General features: G+C 38.0%; 1 protein-coding gene across 11 annotated transcripts in view; it reads right to left on the bottom strand.

The window, feature by feature from the left end:
• EVI5 (ecotropic viral integration site 5) overlaps positions 1-24,987 on the bottom strand; it is a 206,301-nt gene that overhangs the window by 5,711 nt on the left and 175,603 nt on the right. Inside the window, exon 20 of one of the 11 annotated variants that reach the window (XM_031969317.1) lies at positions 3,751-3,760. The exons of the other annotated variants lie outside the window; for them this stretch is intronic. Within the exon in view, the coding sequence (XP_031825177.1) occupies positions 3,751-3,760 (10 nt within the window). The remainder of the gene's footprint in view (positions 1-3,750; positions 3,761-24,987) is intronic. 11 annotated transcript variants of the gene reach the window in all.

Below are 24,987 nucleotides of genomic sequence, written 5' to 3'. Positions count from 1 at the left end.
AATTCTCTTTTGCTTTACTCTGAGGAAGAAGTGGTCCTTTTCCCCTTCTAAGACCAATCAGCAGGTTGCTTGCATCTCTTTATAAAATTTAATTTCTCCAGATCTACACAGGTTTTTCCTATCTATACCTTCACACATGCCCATCTTCTTCACTCAGAAAAAATTCTCATTAGATTGCATCATTTTAAGTTATTGCCCTATATCTCTCCTCCCCTTTTCAGCCTAGATTCCAGAAAAAGAAAAAAGCTGTCTATACCTGCTAACTCTACTTTTCTCACTCTCCTAACCCCTAGTAACTGGATTCCAATTTTAACAACCTCACTTAAACCGCTCCCTCTAGTTACAAATGTTCTCTGTTAAGTAAGGGTCAGAGCTCAGTTCTGAACTTTCTTGAGCTCTATGCAGCACCTACCAGTGCTGAAAACGTGTTAGCTCCCCTCCTGCCTGATGGCTCCTTCACAGTTTCCTTTACAAGGTGATTATACAGACAAAAGCTTTTTTTCTGGGTGTTCTCTTTTTTCTCTGTATTTTTTCACTTGAGAATTTCCCAGGGGTGATTCAATTTCAATTCAAAGATTCCACTACTGCTGTTGAGCTATATTTTCCAGCCTCCAGCTACAGCACTTTCTAGTGGAGATTTTTATTACTCCTACAGGTAAAAAAATCATCAAAGGTTGACTAAGAACCATTACATTGAATTCCCAATCCCTATATTTATGCACACCTGCATTTTTGATTTCCTTCACAAGCTAATTGTACAATAATTCAAAGTCTGATTTTTTTTGTACAGCAAAATAATGTTTTGGTCATATATACTTATTGTGTATCTAAGTTATATTTTAATATATTTAACATCTACTGGTCATCCTGCCATTTAGGGGAGGGGGTGGGGGTGGGGGTAAGAGGTGAAAAATTGGAACAAGAGGTTTGGCAATTGTTAATGCTGTAAAGTTACCCATGTATATATCCTGTAAATAAAAGGCTATTAAATTAAAAAAAAAAAATCATCAAAGGAAAGCAAGAAAATCCAAGATACTGTGACATGTCAAGAATGTAGGAAGGTGACAAGATTTACTTGTGGTATAGTGGACAATTCAAGAAAATGCATGGAGACTGATCATGGAAGGAGAAGAAAGAGGGAGGCTATAGTCCATTCTGACTAATGAAGAATATGTAAAAGGGTATCTATGCTAAAAAGTCAAGGTTGGCATCCGTATATATGGCATTAAGGTACTAACTAATTGGAAAATAGATCCAATTAAAGTCAGATTTGAAACAAATATATTACTAAAAGGCAACCACAAAGAGACCTCTTTAGGATTTTGAACAAAGACTAATGATAATACTAGCTAGAATTTCTATACTGTCTGCTAGGTACCAGGCTGTGTGCTAAATGTTTTAAGAATATCCTCTCTTACTTACCTTCTCAACAGGTATGAGAAATTATGGGAGGGAAAGAATTGGAACTCAAAATTTAAAAAGGATGCTAAAAAAATTTTTAAAAGAAAGCATAATCTGGAGTCACTGAAATATTATGAAGGAAAAAAAGAATTCATTTAATTTTCACAATCCTGATAGATGGGATAATAATAGGTATCATCTCTACTTTTACAGATGAGGAAACTGAGACAAATGGATTTAAGTGACATTTAAGCCACAATGACTTGTTTAGGTCACACAGTTATTAAGTGACTGAAGCTGGATTTGAACTCAGGTCTTCCAGACTCCAAGTCCAGTGCTCTGTGCATGAATGTGCCACTTATGGCCTGAGCCATTCTTCTTCCTCATTAGTTTGTGGTCATCTTGGAGCATCCTGATATTGTAAGCACGCGCATTTAGGCTCTTTCTTAGTTCCACATCTTTTTTTCCTTTCCTCAAAAAGAGTCTTTCTTCCCAACTCTCTTTAATTATGGATCTTGACTCAAGCAAAACTCTCCATTTGTTTTTATATTTTGAATGGACGGGAAAAAGCATTTTTTGGAAACCAGGAGCATCATGAGCTAGCTAAGATGGAGCTTCCTGCCTGGCCTCTGACTGATGCTGACCAGGTGGCCCTGAGCCCCTCACAGCCTCTTTGGGCCCCAGGCCCTTCTGACTCCTAAGCCTCTTGTAACCTCTCAGGGCCTCAGGCCCCTTCAACCCTGACTCCCTCACAGCCTTTCAGGGCCCCAGACCCCTCCGATCCTGAGCCCCTCACAGCTCAGGGCCCCAGACCCCTCGGCCAGACTATAACCAGGCCAGCGCTGCTGATCTCCCTCACTGAGAGGATATCCCACATTTCTGAAACAGTGATGAGGTCACAGGTCTGGGCTAAAAAACTGTTGAAAGACAAAGCCCCACAGAGTCATTTTACGTGCCCCTGGTTGGTGGCGGGAAGGGTGCCACGGGGGGCACACAGAGCTCCTGCCAGGCCCCTCTGCAGCAGACAAGGCTTTCTGGTGGGAGGCCCTGGGCTGCTTTTCTAACAATGGCGGGAGACAACACGGAGTCCGGCCTTTCTGGGAGCCAGGGAACACTTCTTGGCTCTCTCAGAACCAAAGTTGTGCTTCTTTTGCTACAAATGCTGTTGCAAGGGGTGGACGTGACAAGAAATAGTTTTCTCTAAAAGCCGGCATCTTTGCTTCTGTACACTGTCGTGATCATCTGTACCATGAGACTTCCAGATAGAATACAGTGTCACTGCTGAAACTGAGTCCATTACTGACTCTTAAATAAAGACGGTGACATCTGGACCCAGCCAGGCACTTTCTCTGGGGACGAGCGCCGGAGCAAGCCTGCAAGACTAAATAAACCACTTTCCTTGGCCACTAGAATTGGTAATAAAACAAAACATCCTGCAAGTAAATATTAACTGGTTAAATGAGATTTATTACAATTGAAAACAGTAGCAAGAAACATTTATGTGAAGGTGGAACAGGCATGCTTCTAGAGGATTGTAATTATACCAAGTCATTAAATCTCCTCATTTTAATACCACAAGCGACAGCTACATGGTTTCCAAATAACTGGCCACTTCTGGTTAAAGAAAAGAAGTCAAGACAGTTGCCTTCATATATATATGGGAATGTTAATATTCCCTAAAAGTGGTCAACAATAAAAGATCCTGAAATAAACAAGGAGTACAATTGCTTCAAAATTGAAGCAGTTTTCATTTAAGTAAGATAATTCAACCAAAATGGCAACAAGTTATTTTAAGCAAAAGAAATTGCGTTTTTTGCCCAAGATACTGATTTTTCACGCTACTATAATGCTCTGGCTCTGACAAGCTGTGCGGCTGAGCTCTACAAGAGTGGTGGGGAGTGCTCTCAACTAAAAACCACACAGGTCACTTCCAGATCTAACTCCAATAAAACAAACAAAATTCTCTTTGTAGTCAATAGATTAGAAAGCACGATAGCAAATTATTTTCAATTTCCATGTGTTTATTAAGAGCTAATTTTAAAATCAATTTATTATTAAGCAAATAATTGGCACAAAACACAAATTATACCTTCTGCATAAATATTATAAATTTGGCATCTGAAATCATCACTTAGTGAACTAACATTATTTGTATTTGTATAGTTATTTATTCTTGGCAAAAGGTGAGGCAATGCTTGAAAAGAAAAACATTGAAGTGCTGATTTCATCAATTTACTTATCACTTTACAAATTCTGAAATGAGAAGCATGCAGTTTAATGCAGAGTACATCAATATGTACCCAGAAAGCATACTGTTAATATAGGACTAAATAATATACCATTTCTTACCTGATGCAGACTGCCTCATCAAGTTAAGCATGAGAGAAAGACAGAGTAAGAAAGTCAAACTATTGAGAGATTTTGTTTGGACAGGAAAGTCACTCTGGCAGCAATTTTCTCATCAATTTTGTACCAACTCAAATCTCATGGAGGTTAGAACTGAGAAGTTCCTGACTGGTTTCAAGCAACACGAACTACTTCAGAAGCTAGCACAAAAACACATAATTTAGAAAGGAAAACTGTTAATGAAAATATAAGTACAGAGCTGAAAATAATAAAGCACTAAATAATAAGAACCAGGAAGCTACCTTCCTCATAGTCTGGATGGGTGTAACTTTTGACAGTAAACACTACATAAAACAATTCAGACTATAAAAATGACTAATTAGAAACTGAACTGGACATCAGGTGCTAACTGTTTTGAAGCAAAGTTATTTTAAACCTGACTCTTTCAATTTTGTCTAAAGAGGATCTGAAGGTCATCACCATTTGGAAACTACAACCAAAGATAATGTTCCTCAATAAGTCAAGTCAATGTTTGCTGACTTGGCTGGTAAGATAAAGAAACACTTGCCATTTATGCAGGTGTAACTCAAATGTTATCACAGATCATAAGAAGCTTGTATATTTCTGAACATTCTTTAGTATAGTTTCTTATTTGAACAATGCAGTTCTGATTTAAGATACAAGAAAAGATGGGACTTGCTTTAGAGGATCACCTCACTGTAACATGGAAATTTTATTTTTATTTGTGGCTGCTCAATACAAGTTCCTGCTCAAAATTCATAGTCCCAAATCTGTGCTGAGAGATTTTTCTTTCTGGGAGAAAGAGCTTTTCCCCTCTCAATCAGAGGCCACCCAATGGTTTCAGTATAGTGAGCTGTCTACTTCCCTCTAGTACATTACTGTGTAATGGCAATTATGAATTTCAAGAGATCAGGGATGATTTAAAACTTAATTATAAAGATGAAGCAGAACCAGTGAAACCATAGTTATGTGTAATCAATCCTCTTAGCAGAATTGTGATGAAGAACAACAATTCTTTAGATTCAAAAGAATGAGAGGAAGGACTAAATTGGGTATTTTGAAAGACAATCAATCCACAACAAAGTGGAAAAAAAGTCATCCTCATAGAGAAAAAAACCCCTAACCAAATGAACTTTGATCACCACCAGACAGGGCTCAAACCATAGAAATGCGTCATGTGATACTAAGTGAACAGTTGCAGTAAATTTCCAAGGTTGACTCATATGAGATTATAATGCACACATCAGTACATTTGGGTTTTACATATTCTCAATCCCTGCAAAACACCATGTTGTAGCTTTTAAATTCAAGAGATATACTTCTAATGCTCCTATAAATTCCTGGACAATATTCAAAACAGGAAATACATTTTCTATTTGATGGTTTATTTTATTGTTTAAAACTGCAATAGAATTCTAAATTTTGAAGACTTCATGGGTATCTCTCCAAAAACCCCATATTTTGGTCAGTAATTGATGTTGGGTTCTTAAGAAAAAAAACTCCCCCCTCCCCAATTTTAGACATTTCAGTTCTCAAAAATTGAAATGAGTAGGAAATGAAATGCTAAATTTATCCTCTATTATCAGCTTCTCCAAAAACTGTATTGTAAACGTGACAGATTAAAACCAGCAGTAAGCATTCAGACCAAAAGGTTTCCAGTGAATCAGAACAGGAAACCAATAAAAGCGATCAATGGGAGGTCATGACTTTTTGAACATTACACTCCTTATACAGACAAAAGCTATAGCTGTGTAGTCTAATTAAAATCGTGGCAAAAGTATGATTGAAGTAAAAAATTTGAAAATGTCTGCACCAAGAAATGTTTTCACATTTCAACCTGGTCACCAGAAAGCCTGATAAAACATATTTGAGAAATACAAATCGACCTTCTTCATAAAGAATTTACAAGTTATAAATAAAATACATGTACAGGTTCATTTTTAAAAAAAAAATCAACATTTTCAGTAGTAGAAAAGGCTCAAAGTCCATCAAGCCCCAAAGCACCCAAAGAATTGGGGTGTGAAGCTACTTAGCATCTTTAAAATAATAAAGGGAGGGAACTAGCAAAAGGGGATTTTGAAACTTCCCTCCCCTCCTGAAGCATATAATTAAAATCATATGGAAAAACCAAATATTGTGATCATGGATCCTCTTCCTGCTAGTTAACACATAAAAGCAACTGAAACCTTCATTTTTCAGAAGGCACAGAGTGGTTCTATGTAAATTTATGACCAATTACAGGAAATAAATCACTTCACATTTCTTTCACTCAGAACTTTTAAAAATGACATCAAAGGCTTCAAAGATTTCATTTGATTTGACTTTGTTTTAGTTAAAAAAAATTTTGGAAAAATTCAATGGCATTCATTACCCAGTGCAAAACCTTTGCCTGCTAGGAATGAACACTGACAAGCCGTCTACTAAGTATCAGCACAACAGCTTGTAGGAACTTTAAAATAATATTTATATATTTTTTAAATGAATAAAATGTTGAACATCATAATGACCGCCTTTATTTGCAAGTGGATTATGGTAAAATCAATCACATTCAAAAAGTAAACTGTGTTTGTGTCACTTTATCATAGCTAATACTTATATAGAGGGTGCTACAATTTGCAAAATGCTGTGAAGTAGATATTATTATCCCTATTTTACGAAAAGGGAAACCATGGTTAAATGACTTGTTTACAGTCAAGAAAACCTCTGAGGAGGCTTTGAACTCAGGTCTTGTGACCTCCAGTTCCAGCACATTATAAACTACACTTTAAAGAGATTAGGATTATCCTCTGGCCATTAACTCTGGAACTTTTTCAGGTGCAAACATTGTAAGTGACCCCAGAGTACTGACTAGCATACCAAGGGTTCACTTACCACGCTCATCTCAATGGTACCGATTTGGTGATATCACCCCATTCCCCATCTGCTTTGTTTCCACAAATCCACTCCTTTACCTCCCTCCAATGACATGACTTTCCCTGTACTCTCTCAAACCACCCCAGTGCCAGTTTGTGGGGGTCCTTGTTATTTGTCCCTCAGAGTGACCCAGTGGCCAGGAGGAACGAACTTGGGAGAGCCCTGCCCTCCCTCACCATGGAGGGCTCCTTTTGGCTAATTTCCACCGGGCCTGGACCCCCTCTGTTCTTGACCCACAACAGCTGGAGGTGAGCCAGACCTGGGATTTGGGGCCAGATTCCTCCTTTCCCAGGAGTCGGACCATTTGTGCTGCCTGTATTCTACGATCACAGGAGTATTGGGAGATGTAAGAGGCCTTTCCAACAGCCCTGTAGCTGAGCTCTCATGTGAGCCATCTTGGCTCCTAGCATGCTGTTTTTACTGAAGGCTCACTTAATAAGTGCTTTTCCAAATGAGCAGATGCCCATTAATTGGGGAAAAAGCTGAAAAAATAACAGTATCTGAAAGTAATGGAATGTTATTGTTTCATACAAAATGATGAGCAAGCTGATTTAGGAAAGATTTGCATGAAACTGAGGCTGAGTGAAGAGTGGAGAACCAGGAAAACACTGTACACAGCACAGCAAGGCTGCAATGATCCACTACCAAGGGCTTGGTTCTCCTCAACAATCCAAGCGAATCCCAATGAACTTTGGGTGGAAAACACCACCCGCATCCGGAGGCCCACGGACACTACTTTCACCCTTTTGTTCTTTTTTCTCATAGCATCTCCCTTTTGTTCTGATTTTCCTCTCCCAACCTGACTCATATGGAAGTATGTAAAAAATGAAGGTACATGTAAAATGTTTAAAAAAAAAAAAAAGTGCCTTTTCAGGCTAGTCCATTCCTTTTCCCGAGAAGGGGAAGGGCTGGAGTGTGAGTGAAACATCTCATCCTTCTCTTTGCTTCCTGGAACAGGGCTGCATGCACATGATATTTGCATTTATTGATGATACGTGCTCTGATGATCAAATGACAGTGTGAAAATACGCAGCAAAACATGAAACTCAGCGCACAGAATCCCAGAATCTCACACTGGGAGTTTCTTCAAAGATCATCGGGTCCCTTTCCCTCATTCGCAGATGAGGAAGCTGAAACCCAGAGATCCACTCCTGGTCACGGGCTCCACAGTGGCAGAGCAGGGGGTTGGAAGCTGATGGCAGCACAAACCTACAGGTTACCATCACCCACGTCAGCGTGGCTCTGGCACCATATCCGTGGCAGCGTCTCACGTTCATCCACTGGAGGTATATGAGGCTCATTCCTGAAGCCAGCCATGCACAAAAAACCAAACTTCTCTGGGCTGTAGTGATCGTGGCTCTAGTGAGTCTGAGAGGTACTGCACCACTAGCCTAGGGATGGCTTCACTCTCAGGCTCCTGAGGGAAAATGAATCTTTTTCACATATTTCCTAGGCAGGCGTATTACCTTTTTCACCTAGAATAGGTGAATAGGTCCACCCTTCAGCATTCATGAAAGATTGTTCTTATCTATTTGGCTATATGAGAATTATCCTGTTTTTGAAAGTGTTTTTTAAAAAAAGGTAATAGGTAATATTATATTACCTATATTTCCTATAGGTAATGTTATTTAAAAAAAAAAGATATTCTAAAATCTTAGACAATTTTTAAAAACAAAAACCCAAAATGATATATATGTGGCCAGATAGAAAATAAGGGAAGTTCTAATGTTCTCTTTATTTTAAGTAAAACTCAATGTTTTCCAAATAGGATTCTCATTAATTTTAAATATTCAAATTGTTCACTGGTATCTGACTTATCTCCAACAATCCCAGCATGACTATCTATTGGTATCAAATTTTGAATACAGATAAAATTATGAGCCATCAGAAATGATTATTTTTATGATCAGAAGAAATTTGGGCTAAAAGCTTTAATAATTATTTATTTATATTATTTCTGGTACGATTTTAGCAATGGAAAAATACTAAAAAAAAGACATGATCATTTGCTTTGTTGCTGTCCCCCAAAGTTCTGGGTCCCCCATTACATTGTGGTAACTCTTCCAGAACAAAGATCATCTTACTTCTCTATTTGTAATCCTAAACTCTCAGCACAGGACTTTCTTTGCACATAGTAAACACTTAAAAATTATTCATTGTGTGAAAGAGTAATTGGAGACAAAAATGTAGTATTTTTTCACAGTTAAAAGGCACAAATTTTATAAGTTCAATGTGTGCAATAAGAATCTAAATCTTGACAGACAAAATATTCAGAAAGAAAATATACTTGAAGTCCCTGAACCACAAGATAAGCTTCTGAACATGCAAGACTTGTTGCTCTCCTTCCCCTTCATCCTGGAGTGTTCAGAGGCTGCTGCATTAAGATTGGGTGCCTGTAAACCACATGATCTTATGAATGCTATCTTATCATATCACAGGTTCCTCAGACTGACCACAACCACTTAAATCAGACAGGCAGCAAAGCAAGTCTTGGCCCCTGACGAATCCTTGAAGAACAACATTTCTGGCTCTCCACTGGTCTTCCATTACTGTTGTTTGTGGGGAGTGAAAATCTGATTATCTCATGTCCAACTGCATCTGTGAGATAGGGTGCATGAAAAGCACATGATTTACTGCACCCAAAACTTCCAACCACATTCTAAAGTTCTTCGTTTTTGTAAATCTGAGAGCTAACTGTGGATCTGACCAAATTCTCTTCAATGACAGTAGTTGGAGTAAAGCACTTTTTGAAGCATATTTTCAAAGTGATCCATTTAGGAAGAAAGCCCATGCAAGTAAAATGACATGCAAAATAGTGACTGTTAACTGGCTCCTTGAATAAGTTATTTGAAATAAGAGAAAAGTTCTTTTTTCTTAAACATCAACCATTTCCAGATCTTAGTCTTATCGAAAAAGTGGGGTGTGTGTGTGTGTGTGTGTGTGTGTGTGTGTGTGTGTGTGTGTTTTATAAGAACCTGGGTAGGCCAGGAGCTTAAGGCAAAAATAATAATTTTAGCAATCTAGTTTATCCATATTATGAAGACAGAGAAAATGGTTGTCACCATTGAACTCTGTTTTATTAAAAGCTTCTGCACCACTGCCTCAAAAGGAATATGAACTCAAGCATTTTTTTTTATTATTATAGTTTTTATTTCCAAGTTATATGCATGGGTAATTTTACAGCATTGACAATTGCCAAACCTTTTGTTCCAACTTTTCCCTTCCCCCAGATGGCAGGTTGACCAATACAAAGCATGTTTTTTTAAAAAGGAAGGGAAAAGACATTATTTTGAGACTCTAAATGGTCCACAAAATTTCTAATACCACTAATTTCTACCAATTCAGATTAGCTTTTCCAACTATTAGGTTTGATTTAGAGTCATAAACTTAGAAGCCTCCATAACTGGTAAACCCACAAGAATTGATTAAGGGTTTACCATGTGTCAAACACTGTCCTAAGCACTGAGGATGCAAAGAAAGGGAGTCTTTAGAGGAAGGAGGTTTGAAGATTTTCTTCATTTCATTTTACAAAATAGGAAACTGAAACCCAGAGAAGTTAAAAATGCTTGTATTGGGTCACCCCGAAAAACCGAACCCTTCCTCTAGATGACTGTCTGGTTCTACAGGTTAATTTCCAGTATTCTGCCGAGATATAAACTTTATAAAAAAGATTCAGAAACTGAAGTCAGGAGACCTCAGTTGATCTGGCTGATCGTGGAACCTCGGACACTTACTCACTGGTTTCTGTTACTATATGACAGGTGTAATCATACTTTACCCAATGATGTCACTGGGCCCTCTCTAGCTTAATTCTTGGAGGGCATCAGTTCTGGTTCCACTTTTCTCTCTAGAGCTCTTCACCCACCTTCCCTAGCTGAAGGGAATCCCCTGTCCTGGGTCTGCTCTCTCTCTCCACTCTTATTTGGTGACCTTACCAACTTTCATGGCTCTAAGGACCGTTTCCATGCAAATGACTCCCAGCCCTTGAGTCCCATTAGATATCAGCCCCTGCCCTTTGGACATTTCAAATGGACACTCAACATATCTGGAGCAGAATTCTTTCCTAAATTCCCCCTTTTTGGAATCTTCCCTTTTCGGTTGAGTTGCCATCATCTCTCAAGGGTCCCAAGCTTCCCAACTTTGCCATTTTCTTTGACTCCCCATTCTGTTTGATCCCACACCTCTACTCAGTGACCAAATGTTCTTATTTCTACCTTGAAAGCATTGTTCTAATTTTGATTACATTAAGTTTTTTGTACAAATAAAGCCAATGCAGCCAAGATTAGAAGGGAAGCAGAAAGCTGCTGAAAAAAAAAAATGGACTGATAAGCCACATTCCTTGATTGATAAATGGTCAAAAGATATGGACAGACAATTTTTAGATGAAGAATTCAAGCCATTTATGGGCATGTGAAAAAAATGTTTTAAATCACTATTGATTAGAGAAATGCAAATTAAGACAATTCTGAGGTACCATTTCATACCTCTCAGATTGGCTAAGATGACAGGAAAAGATAATGATTAATGTTGGAGGGGATGTGGGAAAACTGGAACACTACTATATTGTTGGTGGAATTGTGAAATGATGTAATAATAAAATTGTGCAGACCCTTTGATTTAGCAGTTTCACTACTGGGTCTGTATACCAAAGACATAATAAAAAGGGAACATGTACAAAAATCTTTGTAGCAGCCCTTTTCCTAATGGCAAGGCACTGGAAATTGAGTGCAAGCCCATCAGTTGGGAAATGGCTGAATAAGTTATAGTATGTGTACACACACACACACGATCACTCCTCCCTTGCTTGGTATACACTTAGTTCTTTAAAATAATGCTTTTCCACTGTATTTCATTAGAACCTCTTGTTTCCTTAAAAGCTCAGCTTTCCAGGCATGGGGTACCAGGTAATGTTTCTGACATGCTCAATTTGAGGTGATTCTGGGATACTCAACAAGCTTCTGTCCAAATAAAATTAATGCACTTAGGACAAGGGAAGCATCAATTAAGAAAAAAAAAATCTTTGCATCAGATTTCTCAGATAAAGGCTTGATATCTAAAATACATAGACAATAAATGTATTATAAATTATATTTATGTTTTAGACACATTCACACACATACCACAAAAACCATTTCACAATAAATAAGAAGTCAAAGGATATAAAAAGTCCTCCAAAAAAAATTACAAACTATTAACACATCAAAGAACACTTCAAATCACTAATAATAAGAGACAAAGAACTTAAAATAACATTGACGTTTCTTTTTTGTAAATATTCATCTATTTCAATTTGATTGCTAGATTTATTGGCATACAGATGGGCAAAATAGCTCCAAATTAATGCTATTAATTTCCTCTTCAATGGTGGTAAGTTCACCCTTTTCATTTTTTATACTGGAAATTTGGTTTTCTTTTTCTAATCAAATTAACAAAAGATTTATTATCTATTTTGTTGGTTTTTTTCATAAAGCTAACACTGTTTTATTTATTAGTATGATAGTTTTCTTACCTTCAATTTTATTAATCTCTCCTTTGATTTTCAGTATTTCTAACTTGGTATTTAATTGGGAGTTTTTAAATTTGTTCTTTTCCTAGCTTTAGTTGTATGCTTATTCGCTGATTTCTTCTTGATTTTATTCATGTAAGTATCTAGAGATATACAATTTCCTTTAAGAACTGCTTTAACTACATCCCATAAATTCTAGCATATTGACTCATATTATTATTCTCTTGGACAAAATTATTTCTATAATTTGTTATCTGACACACCCACTCTAAAGAGATTATTTAGGTTCCCAATTAATTTTTGGTCCATTTTTCCATGGCTCTTTATTATATGTAATTTTTAAATGCATCATGATCTGAAAAGGATGCATTCAATATTTCTGCCTTTCTGCATTTGATTGTGGGGTTTTTATATACTAATATATGGTCAATTTTTTGTGTAGGTGCTATATGCCACTGAGAAAAAAGGTTATTCCTTTCTTTCCCTACATAATTTCCTCCAGAGGTCTACTTTACCTAACTTTACTAAAATTTAATTCATCTCCTTAACTTCTTTCTTATTTATTTTGTGGTTAGATTTATCAAGTTCTGAGAGAGGGAGTCGGAGATTCCCCCAATTAGTATAGTTTTGCTATCTATTTCTTCCTAGAACTTATTTAATTTCTCTTCTAAGAATTTGGATGATATACTACTTGGTGCATATATAATAACCCAAAGTTTCATCTCATACCTACAAACTGTCAAAGATGATAAAAGTTGGGAATAGTCAATGGAATGGTAATGGGAAGATAGCAACATCTGTGCACTGCTGGTGGAGCTGTGAATCAACATAACCATTTTGAAAAGATTATGCAATTAAAGCAACTTAAAAACCCATACTCTTTAACCTAAAGATTCAATTACTAGGCATAGGTCATGGTAAGAAAAAAGTCCCTATATACACCAAAATATTCACAGAACCACTTTTTTATGCAAAGAATTGAAAATAAAATACATACTCATCCACTGGGGAATGATTAAGTAAAATGTCACATGTGAATATAATGGAATATTACTGGGCTGTAAGAGACAATTAATATGATGAACACAAAAGCATGGAAAGATTTACATACATTAGTATAATGAAATAAGGAAGAACCAAGAAAACAATTTATACAATGAGAACAATTTAATGGAAAGAACTATAAATATATCAAAAATAAGTACTGAAAAATTGCAAAGAATAAGAATGATGCTAAAGTGATATGAGAAGACACCCCCATCCCATTTGTTTGGAGAGGAGGGATGTTCATGAGTGTGTTATACTACATATATTCTTAGGCTGTTTTGATGTATTGTTTTTTGCCCAATATTTTTTTACTTTTTCTTTTAAAAATATAACTTATCATGAAGGATGGCTTTCTGAAGAAGAGGAAAAGGAAGGAGACATGCATTTATTAAGCAGCTACTATGTGCCAGGCCCTGTGATAAGCAACTTACAAATATTTTCTCATTTGAGCCTTACAACAGCCCTGTTAAGTAGGTGCTATCATTACTTCATTTTACAGGTGAAGAAACTAAAGCAGGCAGAAGTTAAGTGATTTGCCCAGAGTGTCAAAGGCAATATATTTGAACTCAGGTCTTCCTTATTCCAGGTCTAGCACTCTATCTAATGCACCACCTAGCAGCTAAAGGAATGGGATAGTGGGAGAAATTTTGATGATGTAAAAAATAAAAGATGTCAATTTTTTATTTTAATAAGCTATATGATAAAAAAAAAATAGATTACCATAGAAGGATGAACCATTCATAATCATTGCTGGGGGAAGAATTTTTAACCAAACAAGGAATAAAGTTGATCATAAAAGACAAGCAGAAAAAATAAAAATTTTTACATGAACAAAGTCAATGCATACAGAAGGGTAAGATATCTTTTTCATCAAATGTCACTAGTAAAAGTCTGACATCCAAGATAATTCAGGGAATTAAGACAGATATGCATGGTCAAAAGTCATTTCCAATGGCTAATAGGTCAAAAGATATGAAAAGTTTTCAAAAGAAGCACTGCAAACTAAAAATCACTGTGGGAAAATAGATTCTAAATCACTAATAAGAGAAATGCAAATTAACATTCTGAGATTTCATTGTATCCCCAGCAGTATAGTAAAACTGACAACAAACCTCAAACATTAAGTTTAGAAAGGCAGGCATACTACTAATAGTGTAATATGGTCCAATCCTTTTTTATTTCAATTTGAAACTATGCAAAAAAAAAAAAAAAAAGTGGCCCATGCATGGATTCCCCTACTGGGCATAAAATACACTGAGGTTAAAACAGAAAACCAGGTCCAACATACGCATACCAAAATAGTAATAGTATCACTTTTTATGGTAGCAAAGGAGTAGCAACAAAGTAGGTGTCTACTGATTGTGGAATAGATGAACAAATTGTGGTACATGCACATAATGGAACTGTGCAGTGGGAAGTGACTACAAAGGGTATGGTATAAGATGAAAGATTTTGTGAACAGATGCAAAATGAAATAAACAGAACCAGAATGTAATACATACAATGACTAGGATAATAAAAATCACAAATGGGAATATTTCTCTGAGCAGATAAAACACTAATAATGATTTTGGAATAGAGAAAGTAAACTCTGTCTTTTGTCTTTCAGAAGAGAGGTGGGGTGCTACCTAAGGTAGAATGTTGCCAACCCTATGAGACACATAGTGATTTAATAGGTATTTTTGCCTGTGTGTGGTTTTTAAAAATTTTATTATGAAGCTAGGTGCAATTCTCAGGGCGTGTTTCCAGAAATGTAAAAACAAAAGGCATCAGTAAAACTTATTTTAAAAAATGATGTAAGGAGCACAGAATTTTAAAGCTAGACATTTAGGCTTAAAAATCTGGACCTCAGAGCTAGCTGCTAATAGTGAGAGATTGGGAAGGTCCACATTCTTCACACTGAGAGCACCGTGCAATCCCAGACTGTCAGGGTTGGCAGGGACTTCCCAAGGCATCCAGTCCCAGAAACACTTGAGGAAGAGTCTATTCCACCACATGCCTGTCAAGTGACCAAAGATCTTTGCTTCAAAACCACCAGCAGGGGGGAACCCACTCCATCACATGGCTATCAATTTCATGTTCAAATAATTTTAATTGTTAGGAAATCCTTTTGAACACAAAGTCAAAATATGCTTATTGCTTCTAGTTCTGCCCTGAGGCCTGGAAGAAGTCTAGTCTCTCTTCCTCAGGGAACTATCAGGTCCCTAGATATATGTTCTTAGTTCCTCTAATCCATCCCCACATGGCATGATTTCAAGTCTTTAACCACCTAAGTGTCTGGATGCCCTCCAGTTTTTCAATATTCTTCCTCAATAGGTGGAATTTAGAACTGTTCATGATACTCCAGATGTGTCTAATTTGAGAATGTAGCCTAATAATAAATGAATTTTTGATCAATTTTTTATGATCAATTACGAAATTGATAATGAAAAAACCCCAAGAGCTTTTTAAAAGAATTACCATCTTTTTTTCCCCCTTAGGATTTGCTGGCTAGCTGTACCATGCACCCACCTTTGTACTTGTGAAGTTGATTTTTTGAACCCAAATCACAACTTTATGTTTATCTATATTACATTTATCTCTCTAGCTCTGGCTCAATGTTCTAGTCTATTAAGATATATTTAGATCCTGATATCTAGCATGCTATCTATTCTTTTATTCAAATCACTGATAAAAAATGTTAATAAAATCCCTAGGACACTAGAATCTCTTTTAACAATTGATGATTATTTAATTGGCTCTAATCATCCATATAGTTCAAACCCATCTAATTCTATCTTCTTCTAGCATCTCTTTTTTTGTTCACAAGAATTTAAAAATCGTTCTGGATACCTTTTCTTTTTATATCAATTTCATTTCCGAATCTTTTTTCCTACACTTTGACATTGTTTGTACCAAAGAATAATGAAAGGGAAAAAAAAAGGCCGTTCAACAAAACTGATCAAGAACATCAGTGCAATTTGGTGATATATGCAATATTCCAAACCTACTTTCTCAATTGTCCCCAATTTCTGCAAGGAAGGTGGATGCATTTTCTCATTTCTTTTTTGGGATCAAGCTGGTCCAGCTTGATCACTGTGACTACAAACTATTTAGGGTGATTTTTTCCCCCTTTCTTTCTTGTTTTGCTGTTTTTCTTGGTTTTAGTTGTTTCTGGTTCTGTTTATTTCCCTCTTTACCAGCTGGAAGTCTTTCCATGCTTTTCTGAATTCCTCACAATCATCATTTCTTACAGAAAATTAATATTCCATTATATTTAGAAACAATGAGAAGCCTGAGTATTGCTGTGCCTTTGCCCAAAGCTAAGATTACAGAGATGGGGCAAGAGTGGGTTGGCTCTAGGAGCGGGAGTTGAGGCCTTAATCTTCTCTGTGCCATCCTCTGCACTTTGCCCCTGCCTCTATCTAGAGAATCTGCTCTCTTTCCTGCCAGCCTAGACCCCTCTATGCTTTTCTCCTCCCCAATACTGGGTCAGTTGATCTTTTTCAGATCTTCTTATGGCCTGAGGACTGAGTCTATAGTATTTGTGTGCTTAAAATCACTTCAAGTAGCTTTAGTTCCTTTTTTTTCTCTTGAGGCAACTGGGGTTAAGTGACTTGCCCAGGGTCACACAGCCAGGGTATGTTAAGTGTCTATCTGAGGCCAGATTTGAACTTGGGTCCTCCTGACTTCAGGGCTGGTGCTCTACACACTGCACCACCCAGCTGCCCTGCTTCATGTATCTTTCCCTCCCATTCAGGTAAACTTCTCAAGGGCTAGAATCATACCCTGGTGGGAGAGGCTATCCCTTGTTCCCTCCCACCTCTCTGAGTATGTGCTTGATAGATACAGAATAGTACAATTAAATGTTTTTGATGAATATTACTCATAAGTTTTTAACATTAAAAAACAAATTATCACGGACACATTCGAAATCCTCTGAGTTGTGAGAGCAGAAAATAGTAGGTCCCAAGGAATATGGGAATCACGAGGATAAAGTCCACCCCAACAAGCAAATAATTACAAGTTGCACTGTACACTGTGCTGGTAATGATGATCAATCAGTATCTCAAATCAGACTCGCAGACAGAGCAAGACAAACAGCTGCTGTGCTGTCACATCACAACAATTCTGTCTATCACAGACTCTGAGGGGACAACACTCAGGTCAGTTTTATGGGTGGGGACTCCTGCCCATTACCAACCCTATGCGCACCTGCACCTAACAGCTAGGAATGCACACTTTGTGGCTCCAGGGCCTCTTGGATTTATTTTGGACTGTGGGTACCCTCCTGCTCACTTTACTGCTATCTTTCACAATTTTTAAATAAATGTTTTAGAAGAGCCAAAGTTCCCTGAAAAGTTCCTGGGTGCAAAATCCTGAGCTCAACAGTGCTGGTAAGATACTGCCAACGTAGGGGCTCACAGACCAAAAAGGTGACACCTGGAATAAAAGGAATCATTAGAACTCAGGACCCACTCACTGCCACATTAAGTAGGTTTTCAGAGGTATCTGTTGCAGATGGGGGAAGCAACAGTTTTTTGGGTTTTGGGGGGAGAGATTTATGGTACTGTTCTGTTTCATGCTTACTGCTGAAATTGCATTAACTACCTTTCTGTAGAGGTCTTGGAAAATCTCCCCTTAAGGAAAGCTTCAGCGACTCCTCCAAGGCTCTGGTTCCACGCGGTCTCTGTCTCACTCCTGACCTCAGGCCTCCCTTAGCCGACACTCCCGGGGTCAGCCCTCAGAGATAAAGGCTGGCGCACACCGCAGGGGCCAACTGACTCCAGAAGGTGAGGAAGATGAACCAACCTGTCTCTCGGCCCAAACTCTGCGCAAGGGTCTGGATATTCCCATGCACAAGGACGTGGGGCCAGGCTCCATATGGGGCATGAGCTGGTGTTTGTGCAGCCTAATGGAACTGAGTTCCTCGAGGTCGCAGGAGCTTTTCATTTCTTCCTATAAGGAGGCTCTTGTATCACTGACTTCCTTTATTGCCCACATCACACTCACTTCTGAACACATCCCTGGCCTCTCTTCTGCACAGCCACCTTTCCCTTGGAGCACAGACTAAACACAAAAAAAACGAGCCAAATGGCCCAGAGGAAAGAGCTCCCTGAGATTTACTGCAGGGTTGCCCCGGGAAAGGCTTCTTTGCTCTCAGTCCCCTCACCTTTTAGACGAGGGGGGCCCAGGTGCTCTGAAGATCCCACTTTTTACCAGTACTTGGGGTCAGTGGGCTCTGAGCCCTGGAGGCCCGGAGCATGGATCTGGGAGGCAGCAAGCACGCCTGCACGCCACCCGGGCCACGTGGCTGCTCCCACCAGGCAGAGGAGACTGGGTACCCCAAGCCTCTGCCTTCTGCGAGAGGGAGGGCCCGTTCTCCATTCACCCTGCCACCCCAGCTCCTGATGCAACGTAGGGCTGCTGAGCCTTGCTGTTGGCCTTGCGGACATTTCCACCTGCCCTGGAGCAGAATTTTCTTTTCTGTGCTGTCTCTTTTTATGGTGAGCCTCTTGAGGCTGTCTCACTTTTCCCACTTGATACGTAGTGCTTTTCACAAAGTAAATCACTAAATAATTTTTCATTCATTCACTCTATAATCATTAAAAGTACCCTCATTCTCCTAACTACCCCTTCTTTTTTTCCCAAAATTATTCACATTTCTGAATCATAAAGCAAAATCATCAATCATGGTAGACAAATTCAGTTGGGTTCATTATGCTTCTTAATATTCCTTAGGCTGTTTGCATTTATTTATTTATTTTTATTTTAGAGGCAATTAGATTAAATAACTTACTCAAGGTCACACCACTAGTAAGTGTCTGAGGCTGGCTGTGAATTCACGTCCTTCTTTCTCCAGGGCCAGTCCTCTATTCACTGTGCCATCCAGCTGCTTCTTGCATTGATTTTTAAAATCCCATTCCTAACAGCCACTATTCTGAATCTTTTTCCTTTTTCCTCTTCTGCATACTTATAAAAGATGACTTTTTTTTCTTTTTTTCTTTTTTGAAAAGATGGAGGCTATCCAATATGAGCTCTTTCTTGTCTCTTCCAAGATTGCTTCTTTTATTTCTTCCCTCTCATCCTAAATGACTTCTTTACAGGCAGTTAATTCTGTTTTTTCTAAGACTGAGGCTTCCTTCTTTCCGTCCTTTCAATGGAGAGACTTTGAGTCCCATAAGGAAATGGAAAGGACCCAGAAGAATGACATGTGACTGAATCATGTTCTTGGACTCCCCTGCCCCCAAGTATTCCCTTAGAGGGTGCTTTCATTTGACCCTGTGCAGCGTCTATCTTCTCTCCATCTTTTTCTTTCACAAAGTAGTAAATGAAAATGCATTTATTAAGCACTTAATAAGGTCCCAGCACTGTGCTAAGCATTGGAGATATTAAAACAAAAGAGAATTCCTCTTGAGAAGGAAACCCAGGAAAGAACGTTTGGTCTGAGAAGTCACAGGGAAGGTGAGCCACGGGGCAGCTTAAAGACAGGCCTTTTCCAGAACAATAGTGTTGATCTGACTGGTGCTCCAAGCAAGAAGTAGTGAGGAAGCAGGGTAGGGCAGAGTGCTAGAAAGATGGCCAAAGTGAATGAACCATGACTAAGGGCACCCAGGATAGCAGAAGCACAGCACGGGGCTTCCAAGCTAAGCTTGGCTCCAGCATGGCTTGGTTTCTGGAGACCCAGCTGGGAGGGTACAGCAGGAACAGCTTGGCTGAAGATGTTGAAGCTAAAGGAGAATATTCTTCGCTGTGAAACCTGAAAAGCTGTCCATACTTGATGCAGCTACTTTCTCCCTCCCTGACCCCTTGTAACTGGGCTTTGGCCCCAGCCTGAAAGGTCCCGTATCACTTCCTAAACACCACCTCCATAGCCCCTCCTAAGTCCTCATTCTGGATCTTCTAGGGGAGCTTTGGCTTTTTTACTCATCGCATCCTATGGAAGACTCCTGTGTCCTTTGGCTTTGGAGGCTCTTCTCCTATGTGGGATGCCTTCAATGCGACTTTCTTTAGCTCATGATAACATTAGCATTCCAAAACACATTTCTATCGAAATGACATTAATATAACTTTTTATCTAAAACAAGAAGAGGCTACAATTATAATATATAAAACCATTATTTATCAAGGTGTTTCTTTAACATCTCACTTCTTTCTTAAGGTAGTACATGTGAGGAATTTTAACATCAACTCATTAATTAGAATGGCTCTTTCCCCTTTCTCTGAATGGGTTTAAGGCAGTATTCTTCCCTTAGGGGCCAGAGAAAGTTCAATAAAATGTAAGCTCCTTGAGGGCAATTTTGCCTTTGAATCCCCAGCATTTAGTACAGAGTATGCGCCTAATCAATATTTGAAGAATTTGTGGAAAAGGAGAACAAATCCTGCAATAAGATGCCAACTTTTAAAGGCAACTATTGAATATCTTGTCACTGATTAGATCCTAATCTTTTCAGAAAGAACTTCCTTAACAGCCTATCCCTCTTTCTAGAGCTCATGTGAACATTTCAAAGAGTTGCTTCTTTTTATCTAATTACAAGTTTCTGGAGATAACAAACACAAAGACTCTGAAATCTCTAGCACCCACTGAATATTGGAACAGAATCTGAAGGGCCAAGTCAGACAGATTCCCCAGCCTTAGATGGTACAGAAATCCAGGACATGCCTCTGAAGAAAGGCAAAGATGAATGAGAGCAGATTTCCATGAACTCAATTTGGGATTTTCATCTGACAGTGCTACTGAATACTGAAGAGAGCTGATGAGAAGTGGGTGGTACCCAGTGCTCCCAGAGAACTTTAAAGCTTTAGAGGGCAGATGTTTTTATATCTCATGACATTGTCTCCCTGCCCCCCATGCCCCTTGCAGAACAAGTTACTGGACTGATTTTAGTACTGGACTAGTCACTGTCTAGCTACATGACCCTGAGCAAGTCCTTTAATCAATCTGAGAATTAAGTTCACTTATCAGTGAAAGGAAAAACTTGGAATCAGAGAATGTCTAAAATCCTATGACTTAAGTCTTCAGGTAAGAGTTTCTGTGCTGTCCAGCCATGCAGGCTCTTCTGCAGACACAAGGGTGCCCAGGGCAGCCAGGTTTCCTTCCCCTCCAGGCTGCCCTCTGGGCTTTCCCTCCCAACCCCCCAGTGCCAGGGACCTTCCCTCAAGTGAACACTGTCCAAACTTTCTGAACTCAAGAGCTATTTTTATTCTGACAGTGTCACTGCTCAGCACACAGACCACACTGACTAACTGATTTTCTATACAGTATTCCAAAAAGAAAAAAAGAATATCTCACACTGTTTATAGAGGGCATAAAGTAACTATTTCAGGTAACTAGGAATGGCATAGTTCCTAATATAAAAACATTATGGAATGTTTTCTTATTAAAGATAAGAGATACATGTAGAGTTCTCTCAAATACTTAGATTAAATGGTAAGCATTCATTTGAAAACTACACACATAAGATTTCATAGGTAAAAGACACTGAAATAGGGATTAAACCTTATGTAAACTCCTGTGAAACACACCACAAAATTCTAACATAATTAAAGTAAATACCTTTCTTTATTAAGCTTTTATAACAGGAGAAAGTTAGCAGTAGTAGTTAAAAAGTAGCAGTGACTACTAATAACAATTTGCTAGATTTATAGAGAAGTGTATTGAGTTTCTGAAATAAAGCATTAACACAAAAGAACTAGATATTCTAAATAGGGTTTGTTTGTTTTTTTAAATCTATAAGTACAAAGAGAAACCACTATTTCTGGTCTTATTTCTGACTCCAGAGGTAATCTGTGGTCTACTGATATAGCCTGTGGGTAAGGATGTCAACGCTAATCTGGGATACCATTCCTGTCATCAAGGTAACACAGGAAGCAAAGACAGCATACAAACTAGCAGCGTGGAATTCAGAGTTTTATAAATCAATGAATTCCATTCAGTTTGAATTAAAATAGAAAAAAGGGTTCTGGGAACCAAAGGCTAATAATTAAACAACTCTATTTGTAAATGGATGTAAAGAACGAAACCTTATCTCATTTAATTATTTTTTGGTTCATAAGCCCTCTTCAATTTAATAGGGAATATAGAAGGCTTAAGGAAAGTCATTCTGTTTTGCTTGCATGACTTTTTCTTTTCATCTTTTTTGGTGGCCATTAATTACATTTACAACATTTTACACTAACTGAAAGGTACCAGAAGAACTACCAGCATATGAAAATTTAAGAAACTTTAGAAATGCTTTTAGTACTTTTATATCCTCAAATGTAATTCCTAAAATTACAAGTAACAAAAGATTTCTGATAAAATAAATGTAACACTTACTGGCATAATTTTTTAAATGCCCTCCCTTGTAAAGTCAAAGGAAGGGTGTGTGGATGATTTCCCAGTTTGCAAAAGAGTAAACAAGCCCAGAGAGCAACTTGCCCAGGATTCAAAGACTAGTTGCAGGCAATGCAGGGACCATAACTTGGATCCAGGGCTAGATAAATTTCTGGTAGGGACATCATAATTAACAATTGATTTCCCCAACTCTATAAGAACAAAGAAAAGAACAAACCTCACTTTACACAATTATCTAGAAGAAACTACAACATTAAATACTGATCAAAATGAAAACAAATCTTTGGAGACATATTGTGGTAGCTGCTGTCCTCAAACACAATGATTTTATAATATATAAAATTAAATTTTGTAAGGAAAAAAACCAATAATTATTTACAGCATACTCTTTACTTATCTTGTATGTGTACATTTTTTATGTTTAATATTTCATAAAAACACATGTTCAAATTCTTTAAAAAGCTGAGAATAACACATTACTTAAAAGTTTTTTGTTTTGTTGCATTTAGAACATTCTGATTATTTAAAAAAAACTTATGGCTTCCTAGTCATATTGTGACAATCTGAGAGAGAAGAATTCTGTTTATAATAATATTGTATTCTCTTCCAGTGCCATTTCCCTAATTCTTACTTTAATTGTAAGACAGGGCTTCTTCAGGATTCTAGAGACCTAAAGAGTCACTGCAGTTTCATGAGCCCCCATCTGCTATGCTACCCAATGATTATCAGCTGGAGTAAATTAACTTTTAGAAAGGTTATTTAATAGGTAGTTATAACAAGGACAGTTGTTATAGAAATATCCCCTCAAACTTTGTACATGCAAGGTCCCTGGGGAGAGTGGGTTTTTAACTGAGAAAGCACCCGGGACCAAAAGTACTCTCAGCTCCTAGTTATTAGAAGTCCTTTTCTCCCTTCTTGGAGTCCTCATAAAGTCTCCCTTAGAGCTTGTCCTCTTCTTCTAGCTTTTTGCCTTTCTTTAGTCTTTTCTGCTCTAGTCATACTGACAACAGCTCCTGTGAATATTGCTATAAGTGTTAGAGATGTGGAACTCTGCATCTTCTGACCTTTTAAACTTCATAAGGGCATCACCTGGTCAGTAAGGAAGAGGGAGAGCAGGAAAGAAGGAGAGGAGAAGAAGAGGGAAAGAGGATGAAGGGAGAGGAGAGAGAAAGAGAATAATGTTTTGATCTTTACAGCATAAAAATTTTCCATTCCTACTGCTAACTGGATTTCCCCTTATGACATAGAAAAATGATCAAGAACTCCAGATACAAAGACCTAACAATGTATACAATCTTCTGCCCTAGCAGGCTTCCTTCTCTCTGTTATGAGGACATTTTTTCCCATTTCTCTTCCATTTTTTTTATTATGAATATAAAGAATATTAAAAAAAATATAGAGTCTAGTTGGTTGTATAGCCTAAAAATTAATGAAAACTGATTTATTTATGTCCTCCTGGAGGAGAGAGAAATTGTTCTTAACTGCTGGAGAAAAAAAGTCTTTTAATCGAAAGGGTAATGTGTAAAGTAAGTAAAGTGAGTAATGTGAAAAAGACTTTCTTGGAGCATTCATGAAATAATTTCAGACTTGGTTGGGGGAGGTTAAGGTGAAGTGTGAAAAAACATGAATTAGTGGGAAAACTACATTGACAATTTATATTTCTTTCCAATAAAGGCTCTTTTCAGTTTATTTTCTCTCGAAGTCATCCTTCACATGCTGACTGTGAAATCTTCTGATCACATCATTCCTCTATCAAGCACTCTATACATTCTACCAAAATGAATTAGTCTCCGTCCTTCATTCTTGCTCTATTTTTTCCCCATGTCATAACTATCCTCTATGCCCAAAATGGACTTCACCCATCCTGGATCCACAGATTGTGAAGGAGTTGGATTCAACCGCTGGCGCACAGATTTAGAGTTAGAAGAAACCTGGGAGACTACTCTATTCCATATTTCTTTCTTCAAAACAAAACTAGTTGAGAAAAGGGAGCCCCAAAGAAATGATACAATTGGCCAAAGGTCCCAAAAGAGTAAATGGTCCAGCTAGTCTCCTGACTCCAACACCTGTGTTCATTATGATGGCTTCTATGTTCCCTTTCAGCTCTAACTCTACAAGTCCCATGATCTCTCCACTGAAATCTTCTCTTTTAAAAGGGGCCATTTCAGGTGCTAACTCCCTATAAAGGCTACTGGTTCTAGTAGCATAATTCTAAAACTAAGAATACACTGGTGGCTTGGGACACATTAGAATTATTTTCAGCTATCTGAGGGAACTCCTGTTAGAATTCCCTCTACATCTTGGAAGGCAAGTTCTTTCTACTATAAAGAGTTCTCAGACAATGGGCTGGAGCCAGTGAGTAAGGGCCTGCGGATTTGCTTCTAGACCTTCCTGTCTCCAAAGCTGCCTTTCTATCCACTAATACCGCATTCTCTTA

Source organism: Sarcophilus harrisii, chromosome 4 (genome assembly GCF_902635505.1).
Source record: "Sarcophilus harrisii chromosome 4, mSarHar1.11, whole genome shotgun sequence".
Lineage (NCBI taxonomy): Eukaryota > Metazoa > Chordata > Mammalia > Dasyuromorphia > Dasyuridae > Sarcophilus > Sarcophilus harrisii.
Note: the sequence above shows the minus strand (reverse complement) of the source record. Positions and strands in the feature narration are given on the sequence as shown.